The sequence below is a fragment of the Canis lupus genome, chromosome 3 (assembly GCF_048164855.1).
Source record: "Canis lupus baileyi chromosome 3, mCanLup2.hap1, whole genome shotgun sequence".
Classification (NCBI taxonomy): Eukaryota; Metazoa; Chordata; class Mammalia; order Carnivora; family Canidae; genus Canis; species Canis lupus.
The window spans coordinates 8475001-8489363 of NC_132840.1; the positions used below are offsets into that span (position 1 = coordinate 8475001).

The following is a 14363-nucleotide window of genomic DNA, read 5'->3' on the forward strand; positions in this document are numbered from 1 at the left end:
CTTAAAAGCCGTTGGTGGTCCCTGTTGCCTTCAGGAATAAACCTAATTCCTTACCATGGCTTATGAAATCTGCCTTGGTCTGGCCATGGTCCTTCAGCATCTTCTCAGATTAGTGTGCTGAAAGACTTTATTCCCTCTGAGGCTCTCTGGACTTTGAGCTGTTTTACATGCCTATCACTTTGCCTGGAGCATCCTGCCTTACCTTTTTTTGCTTGATTAGTCTTCACTAATAAGCCTCATCTGGGCTCCTGTCTTTATCCCCAGGAGCCTAGATTAGATATCTTTTCTACTTCTTTTCATTACATACTGTGCTCAGCTCTGTTAAAATTCTTTATTATATATGTATATTTTAATATATGTATATTTTTTAAGAGTTTATTTATTCATGAGAGAGAGAGGTAGAGACACAGGCAGAGGGAGGAGAAGCAGGCTTCATGCAAGGAGCCCAATGCGGGACTCGATCGCGGGAATCTGGGATCATGCCCTGAGCCAAGGGCAAACGCTCAACCGCTGAGCCACCCAGGCATCCCTAGCTCTGTTAAAATTCTTGACACACTTAGTGCAGTGCCTGATTAATTATTTGTCAGCCCTTTTAGACTACAAGCTTGACGCCAATAGCTATGTTTTTATTTACCGTTAGGTTCTTAGTCCCAGGATAGTGCTGGCATATGGTAGTACTTAGAAAATTTTTAACAAGTACATGGATTTCAACAGTAAAAATGTGCTAGGGTATTGCTACTGTATCTAGTACTGAGGCAATAGAATACCTTGGCTTATTTATCACTTTTAAATTTTTGGTACAGCGACGTCTCATTTCCTGTTCAAAAAAGAGGCAGCTTCTCCTTTTCCAGTTTACTCATCACTTGGAACTTTGGCGACTGGGATCTACAGTTGCAACAGGTACAATGAGAGTTTACTTTTCCAATAAGAAAACTGGAGAGAGAAGTAGAAAATTAGAATTGCAGTTGAAATTTTGCTTGTGGAAAAATGGAAGTAGATTTTTCTGTGTCTTTGGCAGCTTATGGGCAGAGCAAAAGAGTTCTTCAGTGTTAGAATCATTAGCAGGATAATGATTCTATGTTAAAAGTTGATGATTCTATAAGGTACACTGTAAGGCATAGTGGAGGTAAAGGTTATAGAATCAGTTTGCCCCATCTTGACTGGGATCAAAACAAGCTGCTGAATATGATAAGGGTTAATGTTGGGGAGTGACAGTCCTACAGTGAAAAAGAAGGTCACGTTGATCTTACTAGGGTGATAGCCTTAGTGGCCTTGTGTATGACCTGTTCTGGAAGTGTTTGGGCTCTGTTGTTTTATAGTAGGTGAGAGGTTTTTGCTTTAGATTCCAAAATGAGCAAATGAAGTTGTAGTCAAAGCCACACAAACCCCACTTCCACCTACCTGCATGCCTGGCTGTGGGTTGTAGCTTCAGAGAATTAATGATATACCTACCATAGGCCACATCCAAGGCACCCAAATAGAAGCTAAGAAAGTACTCAGTGCTTTCTGCCTCCTATAAGCCCAGAAAACTGTGGGTTTACTAAGTCAGACATTTTTCTGATTTCCTAGTGGTTAGCGATTCCATTCTACTCAGGAGTGACTTTTTAGTTAAAAAAAAAAAAAAGTACAAATGATCTTTCTTTGAGAAGGAAAACCTCAGGGAAATTTCTTGTTCCAGGAAAGAATGGGGATACCCTTCCACTTTCTAAAAATGCAGATCATTTGCTGCACCTCAAGACAAAGGTAAGGAAGTTTAATGGTGTGTTCAGGCTCTGAAATCCAGAACATTTTTCTTATTCTGAATTTTGAGGGTTATTTAGTTGGTACCACAAACTGTAAACTCTTAAATGATTTGAATGAAGTACTATGTCAACAGAACTAGGTAAGTTAGGCATTCAGAATTTATTGGATGAATGAATAAAGGAAATTGTTTTTCTTTCTTTTGGTATTATTATATAAATAATTTGCATATTTTTAAAAAATTAAAATGGTACAGGCAGCTCAATCGGTTGATTTTGACTCAGAGATCTTAGTTGTGAGATGGGGCCCTACATCAGGGTCCACGCTGAGTGAGGAGTCTGCTTAAGATTCTCACTCTTCCTCCGCCCCCCTCACACATGCTCTCTCTAAAAAAAATAAAAATTAAAATAATAAAATGGTACAAGAGTACAATGAAAAAGCCTCCTTCTTGGGACACCTGGGGGTGGCTCAGCAGTTGAGCACCTGCCTTCAGCCCAGGGTGTGATCCTGGAGACCCAGGATCGAGTCCCACATCAGGCTCCCTGCATGGGGACTGCTTCTGTCTCTGCCTGTGTCTCTGCCTCTCTTTCTCTGTGTCTCTCATGAATAAATAAATAAAATCTTTAAAAGAAAGCCTCCTTCTTACCCCAAATCCCAGTCCCACTCTTCAGAGATAATCACTGCCAATAGTTTCTTGTACATCCTTCCAGAAAAGATTTCTACCCATATGTGCATGTGTATGTCATTTCTTTCCACAGTGATGAGAATACAATATTCAAAATGTTTTGTAAGTTCCTTTTAAATGTCTTTTTTTTTTTTTAAGTTTTTACTTTTTTTTTTAGTAATCTCAACACCCATCGTGGGGCTTGACCTCACAACCCTGAGATCGAGAGTCACATTCTCTTCCGATTGAGCCAGCTAGGCACCCCTAAATGTCTTTATTTTAATTTCATAAATATTTGTGAATACATTCTTACTGGAAAGAATTCAAACAGTATTTGTAGTTTATAGCCTTGACTACCTCTTTAATTCTAGTCCACTCTCCCAGAATAATTATTATTATATAATAACAGTATTGATTCACTATATGTCCTTCCAGATCTTTTTTATGTGACACAGATGTGTGTATTAGTACATACATTTAGATATTTTGTGTTTTTTAATTATATAAATGTTACATTAAACTTCTTTATTTTGCAGATTTTTTTATTTATTATTTCATGGGGAGCTTTGAGGCAGGTATCATAAACAAAACCCAGAAAATCAGTTTTCTAAGCCACCTGGCCTCCAAAGCTTTACTGCATCAAATGCCTTTCTTCTCCGGTTTCTAAAGTTAGAGTTTAGTATGAAGCTATCTTTAAAGTACATGATGGGCAGAGATCAGTTCTTAGTATTCATAGACCTCTGTTCTTGGTTTTGGAAATCAAGCCACACCATTTAGGTGCTGTACCTCTGAAATAATCATAGCATATCAGTGTCAGGATTATGTGTAGGTGTTTGTGCGTATATCCGGAGTAGCAATAGCTTGAGGATTCATGTCACAGGAACCTTATCATGTGAAGTTTTTCTGGTTATTCATCTTGATTCCAAACATTGCCAGGGTCCAGAAAACATTATTTGCAGCTGTATCTCCCCGTGTGGAAGTTGGATAGCCTATTCTACAACTTCTCGTTTTTTTCTTTATCGGTTGAATTATGAACATGACAACATAAGCCTCCAAAGGGTAAGTAATAACACAATGTCTGGTTAAACAATAAGAAATTTCATAAGTGATTTTTATGTGAAGTGGAATGTACTGGATATGAATCTTTGCTCAGTAAAAAGCTATTTGGAGGCAGCTGTTATAAAACTGTCTTACTTCCATTTTGAATCAATTTTATTTTTGGAGGAGTAGGGAAATGCCAGAAAGTGACACTAAAGGTTAGGCTTTTGAAGAGATGAAAGTGGGGGATGGATAGGTTACAATAGGCATGTCAGTGTTCCAGGTTCTTGCTCAGTTGGCTTTCTTAGGTACGGGAAGCATTAATGTCATTTAAGCCTGGCTGTGATTATTTTTGATGGATTCTAGGTCTGTCTTCTCTGTCTTACTGGTTTTTTCCTACTGGTTCACCCCAAGGTTTCCAAAATGCCAGCATTCCTTCGCTCTGCCCTTCAGATTTTGTTTTCTGAAGATTCAGCTAAGCTCTTTGTGGCATCAAATCAAGGGTCTCTACATATTATTCGCCTGTTGGAAGGAAGCTTCAAGCACCTGCATACTTTTCAGCCTCAGTCAGGTGGGAACTTGGTAACTGGACAAAGGAGAGAGTTGTCAGTCTCTGTGTATCTTTTTCTCCCCCCTTTTTAAACATCACTCATTGTTGGGATTCCCTAATGCTCTTCTCAGCCCTGCAAATACTCACATGTTTGCAATTTAAAGTAGGAGGAGATATCTGGCACGTGAAAACGCTTGACGAGATCTGAAATGTTCCTTACACCTACTCTTTTCTCACTGGGTTTTTGATTCCTTATTTGGGGCCAGAAGTTTCATCACCCTTCCTAGAGTTTTGTTAGCAGAGCAAGAAGAAAGTTAAAATCCTCTGTAATCCTGACATCCAGAAACAACTGCCATTAATATTTTTGTGTATTTCTGACATGTTTGTACAGAGGTATTTTTTAGACTTTTTTTGTTTTTATTTTATTTTTTTAATAAAGGTTTATTATTTTTTTAAAGATTTTATTTATTCATGAGAGACAGAAAGGCAAAGACATAGGTACAGGAAGAAGCAGGCTCCCTGCAAGGAATCTGATGTGGGACTTGATCCCAGGCCCAGGGATCATGCCCTGAGCCAAAGGCAGATGCTCAACCACTGAGCCACCCAGGTGTCCCTATTTTATAATTTATTTGAGGGAGAAGAGAGAGCATGATCAGGAGGGGCAGAGGGAGAGGGAGAGAGAATCTTAAGCCCACTGTGCTAAGCACAGAGCCCAATGATGTGTGGAGTTCAATCTCTTGATCCTTAGATCATGGCATAAGTCCAAGAGTCAGAGGCTTAACCAACTGCACCCCCCAGATACCCCTGGTGGTTGTTTTGCTTTATTTTTGTGGCTTTTTGTTTTAAGATCTTATTTATTTAAGAAAGAGAGGGAGAGGGACAAACGGACTCCCTGCCAGAGGCGGAGCCTGATGTAGCTGGATCCCAGGATCCAGAGACTTTGACCTGAACCAAAGTCAGACACTTAATCGACTGAGCCACCCAGGCATCCCCCAACTTGTTTTTTTTTAATAAAGATGAACTTAAACATGCAGTTTTATTTCCTGTCATATAAAGTTCACGATTGAATTTCTCATGTTCTTGAGAGCATGAGTATGCATGACTGAGAAACTGTATAGATAACTATTGCTCAGTTTATGGTTGAGAACTTGCTTAGACTCCATCAGCCTGGAAAATCAACTCTTTTAACTTAAACTCTATCACTGTTCATAAGCTGCTCCAGAAGCATACAGGAAAAGAAACCCACAGGTTAAGAGTCAGATAAAATAAGCGGCAATGTGTATTGAGTACATGTTGTTATTAAAAAATGTAGACTCTGTTTTGCATTTAGCACCCCTTAAAATTAGGCTCTGTGTTATAGATATCACATTATTTGTTCCTTCTGTTTTATCTCTTATCCTCTTACGGTCAAGCTGGTTTCTTCAGAGCCACCAAGCCGCTATTCCAGTCCTTTTCACTTAGTTCACTTTGTTCTCTATCCTTTGCTGCCCACTCACCCATCCTTCAGCACCTGTTTTATTTCTTATTATAAAGCTTTTTCAGGACGCCTGGGTGGCTCAGCGGTTGAGCCTTTGGCTCAGGGCATGATCCCAGAGTTCCGGGATCGAGTCCCACATCAGGCTCCCTGTGAGGTGCCTGCTTCTCCCTCTGCCTCTGCCTTCTTTCTGTGTCTTTCATGAATAAATAAATAAAATCTTGAAAGAAGGAAGGAAAGGAAAGGGAAGGGAAAAGGGAAAAGGGAAGGCAGCCCAGGTGGCTCAGCGGTTTAGTGCCTCCTTCAGCCCAGGGCATGATCCCAGAGACCCAGGATCGAGTCCCACATCGGGCTCCCTGCATGGAGCCTGCTTCTCCCTCTGCCTGTGTCTCTGTGCGCCCCCCCCCCAACAAACAAACAAACAAACAAACAAATAAATCTTTTAGAAAGAAAGAAATCTTAAAAAAAACTTACTGGCTTTTGTTATCATCTTCGCGCCCCCCCCCCCCATAAATATAAATAAATAAATAAATAGTGTTTTAGGAAGAAAGAAATCTTAAAAAAAAAAAAAAAAACATACTGGCTTTTGTTATCTTCAGGCCAAAGCTGGCTATGAACAGTGAATTCAGAAGACTTAACTGTTACTCTGTCTGCACAGGGACAGTGGAGTCCATGTGTCTTTTGGCAGTAAGTCCAGATGGGAATTGGCTGGCTGCATCAGGTACCAGTGCTGGAGTCCATGTGTACAACATAAAAAATCTGAAGGTGAGCACGGTTTAAGGAGCAGGAAACAGAAGGATGTTAGCTCTGCAGTTACAAGACTCAAGGCAGATTGGTATGCCCTAGAAAATTACTAGGCTTTTTTTTTTTAAGCTAAGAATTTTTCCTGTTTTATTTGTTTGGAGCTCAAAAACTAATCTGCAATATTAAAATCAGTTAGTGGGAACGGTGAAAGTACTCTTGTACAGAAGTTTGAAATTAAGGATTTATGGATAATGAATTCACATCCAGATTATTTCTATATTATGAAGAGGAGAATTCGAATTTACCCAGATGAATACTTGCAGGTAGTAACAATTTCCTATTAATAGATTGCCTTGTAATCTCAAGGTATTTTTTTTCCTTTTTTTTAATTTAAATTCAATTTGCCAACATACAGTCTAACATCCAGTGCTCATCCTATCAAGTACCCTCAAGATATTTTTTAATTAAATAGAAATTAGAGGAATAGCAGGAAAATACTTTCACTAATTAGTAATGATCTTGTCCACACTTGAATTAAAATAACCCCGTAGAAGTTTTCATCTTCATAAAAATTATATAAGTACCCCAAACTGGCATTAAGCATCAAATGTTTATAGAACAATACCAAACTGTACCATTGAATGAGTTTGCCTGCTAACTGCATTACTTAATCTTGATGACCTTGTGGCAGGAGCACGTACTGCTCTTTGAACTTTGCCTGGCATTTAAGAGTGCACATGTCTTGCAACTGTATATACATGTCCATGTCTAGGCATTAGTTTCTTTTTTATCTAGTGTAGAGCTATAGATTCCTTGTTCAATGACATATTTATGAGCAATTCATACAGATAGAGGGATGGTAGCAAAAGCTTTACTCTGAAGTTTTCTGCAAATGCAGTCAGTTTTGTAAGCAGTTACATGTGGTTTTGTGTTTGCTTGTTTTAATGAAATTTAGGTTTATTTGGAGATACTGCCTGATGTTTTGGGGAGCTTCCATAGAACTTTTTTTTGAGTTCTAAGGAACATTATTTAAAACCACAGACCTAGAGCATCCAGCCTTCCCTGAGGGAAGGTATGTAGAATTGTCTTTTGTATCTGTTATTTGTTCCAGCTTCACTGCACAGTACCTTCCTATAATTTCCCTGTGACTGCTCTGGCCATCGCCCCCAATACCAACAACCTTGTCATCGCTCATTCTGACCAGCAGGTAAGAGATTCCAATGTTTTCTAATTCCTTTCTGTTGGATAGTAACTAAAAAGCTAATGACAATTTTGGAGGAGCCTTTGTTTGAATGTAGTGGAAGATACACAGGTAGTTTTCTCTTCTGCAAAGTAAAGCTTCCATGTATCTAGCTTGGGTATTTATAGGCCAGTAATATCCTTTGGCTTGATGGGCACAATGGAATGATGAAGCTCTGAGATTATAGAGTAAAAGGAAGGATTTTGAAGTACTCATTTTATTGGTTATTTTAATTTTTTTTTTTTTTTTTTTTTAAGATTGTTTTACTTCTTTCTGAGAGAGAGCAGAGCTAGCAAGAGAGAACATAAGTGGTGGAGGGGGAGGGAGAGGCAGACTCCCCTGCTAAGCAGGGAGCCCAATGCAGAGCTCGATCCCAGGACCTAGAGATCTGAGCCAAAGGCAGACGTTTAACTAACTGAGCCATCTCAGTGCCCCTCGTTATTTTAGACTAGAGATGATATGGACCCAGGTGTTAGACTGGATATGGGATGGAATAAGACCTTGAAGTTGGGAGTGACTAAAAAAATCATGAAATTTGCCTTCACTTTGGCAGATACAGAAATTAGGCCATTGCAAAGAGTAGCCAAAATGAGTGCATAGCCTACTGCTTTTTTCTATACCAAATTGTAAGAAAATCTTTAAAATAACTGAGTTATAGCTATTGTGAAATGGAATACATTGTGAAATGATCAGTACTTGACGATGATCCTGATCTGTAAAATGGGCATAATACCTCTCTCATTGAGCTGTTGGAAAAATAAAGTATGGTCTGAGTAGCACATATAAGTAGATTGCTGGGCAACTGATGCTTGCTACTTTAATAGTTTTTACACTCACGTGTGTGTGTGTGTGTGTGTGTGTTCAATCCACAAAATGAAACCTTTCATTTCAGTTTCGTGAGTTTGTGACCTTGTTCAGTAACCGAAAGATTAGTGAAGCCACATCCTTGTCTTTTTTTTTTTTTTTAAAGATAGATTTATTTATTTATTTATTTATTTTATTTATTTATTTATGAGAGAGAGAGAGCCCGACGCGGGACTCGATCCTGGGACTCGGACTCCAGGATCACACCCTGGGCCAAAGGCAGGGGCTAAACTGCTGAGCCACCCAGGGATCCCCCACATGCTTGTCTTTATCACACATAATGTCCACCTGATGCCTTTTTCTGGCAGTTGGTCCCTTAGGTGCTTTAAATCTAGTAGGAAATTTTTTTGTACTTGTTAGGTTAACAAAAATCAGTACAGTTGATAATGCACAATGCTGTGAGGATACAGGAAATACCACTTCATACACTGTATATATTAGTATGGCCCCTTTAGAGGACACTTTGAGATGCATTTTTAAAAATTAAATACACATAATCTTTGAATCAGAAGTTCCAATTTTAAGAGTTCTTCCTGGGATGCCTGGTGGTGCAGTTAGTTAAACATCTGACTCTTGGTTTTGGCTCAAGTCTCGATCTCAAGGTTGTGAGATAGAGCCCTGCCTCAGACTCCATACTCAGCGTGGAGTCTTCTTAGGGTTCTTTCTTCCTTGTGCACTCACATGCTTGGGCGCGCGGGCGCACTTGCACTCTCTCTCTCTCTCTCTCTCTCAGTCTTTTTTTTTTTTTATGATAGTCACACAGAGAGAGAGAGAGGCAGAGACATAGGCAGAGGGAGAAGCAGGCTCCATGCACTGGGAGCCTGATGTGGGATTCGATCCCGGATCCCAATCAGTCAATTTTTTTTTTTTTAATTTTTATTTATTTATGATAGGCACACAGTGAGAGAGAGAGAGGCAGAGACATAGGCAGAGGGAGAAGCAGGCTCCGTGCAGGGAGCCCGATGTGGGATTCGATCCCGGATCTCCAGGATCGCGCCCTGGGCCAAAGGCAGGCGCCAAACCGCTGCGCCACCCAGGGATCCCACCAATCAGTCAATTTTTAAGAAGAAAGAAAAAGTTATTCCTATAGATCTATGCCTTCAGTAGTACAAAAAAGACAGATAATCAGTGCAGCTTTGTAACAGTAAAAGATTGGAAATAGTGTAAATGTCCATTAAACAAATTAGATAAGTAAATCATGATACGTCCAAAAAGTGAATACATTGGGATCCCTAGGTGGCTCAGCTGTTGAGCGTGTGCCTTCAGCCCAGGGTGTGATCCTGGGGTCCCGGGATCGAGTCCCTCATCGGGTTCCCTGCGTGGACCCTGCTTGTCTCTCTGCCTATGTCTCTGCCTCTCTTTCTCTGTGTCTTTCATGAATAAATAAATAGAAAATATTTTTTTTCAAAATATGAATACATGGGGCAGCCCCGGTGGCGCTGCCTGCAGCCTGGGGTGTGATCCTGGAGACCTGGGATCAAGTCCCACGTCCGGCTCCCTGCATGGAGCCTGCTTCTCCCTCTGCCTGTGTTTCTGCCTCTCTCTGTGTGTGTCTATGAATAAATAAATAAAATCTTTAAAAAAAATTTTTAAAAAAATGTGAATACATTATGTGTGAGAGGAGCAAGAGTGATGGATATATAGCTGTAGTTATTGATACTGACATGGCTCAGTCTCCATGATATAATGCTAAATAAAAAATACAACATGCAGAATAGCATGTATTGTATGCATAAAAGATCTGAAAAGATGTAAATAGGCTCCTCTTGTTTTGGGAAGGAGAGGTGTCAAGATGACAGGGTGAATTTCACTGTAAACCTTTCTGGTTTAATTGTTTAGTGTCCTGTAATTAATTAATTAATTAACTTTTTTTTTTTTTTTTTTTTTTTTTTTTTACTTTAAAAACAGAAAGGGGATCCCTGGGTGGCTCAGTGGTTTAATGCCTACCTTCAGCCTAGGGCATGACCCTGGAGACCCGGGATCAAGTCCCACATTGGGCTCCCTGCATGGAGCCTGCTTCTTCCTCTGCCTATGTCTCTGCCTCTCTCTCTCTGTGTCTCTCATGAATAAATAAATAAAGTCTTAAAAAAAAAAAAACCAGTAGGCATAAGGCTGAATATGATGCAGTTAGGGTTTGTATAGATACTTTCTGGTTAGGAATCAGGGATACCTTCTAGTTTTTCTGGGTGTCAGCCTGCATTTCTTGTGTATCCTATCCTTCTTTAGGTATTTGAGTACAGTATCCCAGACAAACAGTATACAGAGTGGAGCCGGACCATCCAGAAGCAGGGGTTTCATTACCTTTGGCTCCAAAGGGACACTCCCATCACACATATCAGTTTTCATCCCAAGAGACCAATGCACATCCTTCTCCATGATGCCTACATGTTCTGCATCATTGACAAGTCATTGGTAAGTTCCTCACTGCTACCACTTGTGCTGACACTGACTTTTCTGTACTTAGGAATTTTCAAGTTCTAAAACCAAGAGAAAGGAGAATCAGAATAAAATTTCCTGACCTATTCTTTGGAGAGAGGAACTTTTGTTTTGCAGATTTCCTCATTTTCACTCCCAGGCCCCATGAGGCTCCCAGGGTAGGGGCAGGCATTTGTGTACTGTTTTTTGCTGACTTAAGCATTCTCTGCTTTTCCTGTAAACATATAAACCTAAGTACGAAAGTGATTAGATGAGTATTCAGAAGGTAACTCTCATGGGGAAGACTGTTGATTTGGCTGAATTACTTCTATCTCTGCACCCTGGGGTGGCTAAATAACACAATTTTATTAAAGGAGACACAGGCTGAGGTTTTGACCACTTTTGCCCCTTGCCTGAAAATGCTGGAATAGTATCTATAAGCTTGAAGAATTGGTCGTAATGTCTTGAAAAAAGTCCAGCCAGGAAAATTTCATTCTTCATGGCTGTGATTTTAGAGGGGTTGTGAACATTTTTTTCATTTCCAGATTCCAGCCTCTGCTAGCTGCTGTTTTGATTCACCCCAATTTACATGCCTTCTCTGGACCGCTACTTTGTTTCCTAGGAGCAGTAATAGCTGTGGCCTTGCCTATAATGTACCCTGGGCTTAGATTACAACCAACACACTGTATTTTGGTATATCTGTGCAGGTGGGGGTGGGAAGGAACTGAGAGGAAAGTAGCAGATGGCCTTAAAGGAGGTGTGCATGATGTGTCACTGCAACACATCTCCCAGACCCTCTGTCCTCTGGGCGTGGGAAACGAAGCTGGCTGACAAGTGCCTTCTGCAGAATGAGTGATACAGGAAGGGCCCCTCCCACTCACTTTCCTCATTGTAACTCAGCCCAGGCAGGTCCATATTTTTTGTCAAGCATGGGTGATAAGTCCATCAGTTCCTCATGCTGGGCAGAGCTATTTCCCAAGGAAGTCAGAGATGAAATATCACTTGTTTGGCCAGAGGCCATCTCTCAAAGTGTCAGTGACATCAGTGGGGGTGGTTTGTATTTCGGTTTTGGCCTGGGGAGAACTTTAATCACTTTGCCTGTCTGGTGATCTGGTTGGGAGAAGAGTCTAGAAAGCAGAGCCTGCGTGCGCTAAGCTTCTGCACGTGCCAATTTGTTCCATCTCACAAAGTGTTACAAGACTGGCCAGAAGCTCTGGCTGGTCCCTTTGGTCTTGCTGGACTAGAGAGTACCATGCTCTTTGCTTCATGCTCCCACCCTCTTGCAGTACAGCTGGAAATGTGACTACAGCTTTTCCTGAAGTAATGGGAGTCAAGGAGGTAGTAAATGTCTCATATGATGTTCAAGGGTAGTGTTTGCCTGAAAAATCACTATAGTCCTTTGTTCTGGAGAAGCCTAATAAAAATAATGATTTAAACAGTATGCCTTTGTCTTTTTAGCCTCTTCCAAATGACAAAACCTTATTCTACAATCCACTTCCTCCCACGAACGAATCAGATGTTATCAGGAGGCGTACCGCCCATGCCTTTAAAATTTCTAAGATATATAAGGTAAAACATCTTGCATTATATTCTAGATGGTTGGTTCCTTGTGATATTATCAAAATGTAATCTCCACAGTAGGCAGACAAGAGCACCTTTTATGTGCAGAGAGCCTGGTTTGTAAAGTCAAGTACCTTTCTGAGGATGTTTGTCCCTTATGTTTGCATTTCATTATTCACACCTCAACATATGAGAGGTATGCACATAATACTTAACCAGAATGAAATACATACCTAGTGAGAAATCATGGTGGCGCTCAGGTGGTGTCTTTGTGTTAAAGCTGGCTTTAAATGTGACTTCTAAATGGAGAATTTTCCACCAGATAAATTTCAACAAGTGGAAGTCATTGGATTTATTGTGACTTCCCATTCTGGGCTAAGCCTTTCCACTATATATGAAACAAATATTCATTAAGCTTATGATACTGTAGCTGTTTTGTGCCAATTTCGAAGTTCCGCACTCATGCTTCTCAGATTAGAGTTCCTTGGGTGTCCTGGAACATTTCCTCAGGGGTTTGCAAGAATATTTTTTAAAGAGGGACATCTGTAAATTATTTAAGTATGATTAGTTTCTTAATGCATTTGTGACTTGCTGTTTGCCAAGAATTCAGGCTCCAGAAGTTAACGTTGATCCCTAAGAAGTTAGAGAATAAATGTTCTGAATAGAAAAACATGAAAAATCTTGTTGAAATCTTTTATTTGTGAACTCAGAAGTTCCCAACCTTGAGGTGCCTGTCTGGTTCAGTCAGAAGAACATGCGACTCTTGATCTCAGGATCATGCCCCACATTGGGCACAGTGATTACTAAAAAAATAAACTTAAAATAAAAGGTTCCTAACCTTGGGGGACCTGGTTGGCTCAGTCAGTAGAGCATATATTACTATTGATTTCAAGGTTGTGAGTTTGAGCCCCACATTAGGTGTAGAGATTATTTTTAAAATTTTTTAGGTAGGCTCCATGCCCAGCATGAAGCACAACATGGAGACTGAACTCACAACCCTGAGATAAAAGAGTCAGACACTCAACTGACTCAGCCATCCAGTTGCCCTAAGATTAAGATTAAGATAGATAGATTAGATAGATTGATTGATTAGATAGATAAAATAGTTTTCAAAAAAAATTCCAACCTGATGAACCATTTTGAGTCCTAGGACAGGAAGGGTCCTCAGAAATTTTGATTCCTCCAGCCTTGAACTGTGCTGACTGTTTAGCTCTAGTTAGTCTGTTTAGGACTGGCCCTGGAGCCTAACTCCTGGTAGAGTCATTATCATCTCTCCACAGCCTTTGCTCTTCATGGATCTTTTGGATGAAAGAACCCTGGTAGCAGTAGAACGGCCCCTGGATGACATCATCGCTCAACTTCCACCACCCATCAAAAAGAAGAAATTTGGGACCTAAAATAGGGCACTGTCTGTGTCCTTCCTTGAACTGTCTACCCTGTTTGTTTTCACAAATCATGATAATAAAACAAAGTTATTCTTTAGGACGAGTCATTATGAATGTTTTCCAGAATAATGAACAGTAATTTCCCTTCATTGACTCCAGTGAATGGAAACTCCAAGATATTTGTAGTTGGGATAATGTTCTGAGCAGCTACACATTCATCCAACTTTTTCAGGGTCCTGCTCTTTAGACCACAATCTCAGGGAAAAAAAGATGGTACTTACCTTCTCTTCCCTAACACATGCCTGAGGCTTCAGAGGGCTGGTGACCTTCACTGTCTGCCAGCCTCCTGCCTGCAGCCAATGCAGAGGCTGGGGGGGATCTGCCCTACATTGCCCTAGAGGTCAGCGGAACTAGGCTTGTTTACTCAAGATAGCTTAACGACCAATAGTGGTAATCAGCCTGTGTTTCAGAGAAGAATTTTAACTGCAATGCTCCATCTCAAAAATTGATGCCTTTCGCCTCTGGCAGTCAGACTATTTATTTTATTTAAAGGGAAAAAAAATCCAGCTTTGAGTGATCAATCTCATTAATCACCTTTCACCTGATAAATAAATATAGTAACATATATAATATATATATTTAATATGTTATATATTACATTAATGTATAAATAGCATATACACATATAT

General features: G+C 40.1%; 1 protein-coding gene across 1 annotated transcript in view; it reads left to right on the forward strand.

Annotated features, from left to right (window-relative positions):
* The window catches only part of UTP4 (UTP4 small subunit processome component), a 36013-nt gene extending 22242 nt beyond the window's left edge, over window positions 1–13771 (forward strand). Inside the window, exons 9-17 of the mRNA XM_072816455.1 lie at window positions 804–900; window positions 1679–1743; window positions 3341–3463; window positions 3857–4013; window positions 6125–6231; window positions 7322–7417; window positions 10541–10726; window positions 12188–12298; window positions 13570–13771. Of these exons, the coding sequence (XP_072672556.1) occupies window positions 804–900; window positions 1679–1743; window positions 3341–3463; window positions 3857–4013; window positions 6125–6231; window positions 7322–7417; window positions 10541–10726; window positions 12188–12298; window positions 13570–13686 (1059 nt within the window). The 3' untranslated portion in view covers window positions 13687–13771. The remainder of the gene's footprint in view (window positions 1–803; window positions 901–1678; window positions 1744–3340; window positions 3464–3856; window positions 4014–6124; window positions 6232–7321; window positions 7418–10540; window positions 10727–12187; window positions 12299–13569) is intronic.
* The last annotated feature ends 592 nt before the right edge of the window (window positions 13772–14363 follow it).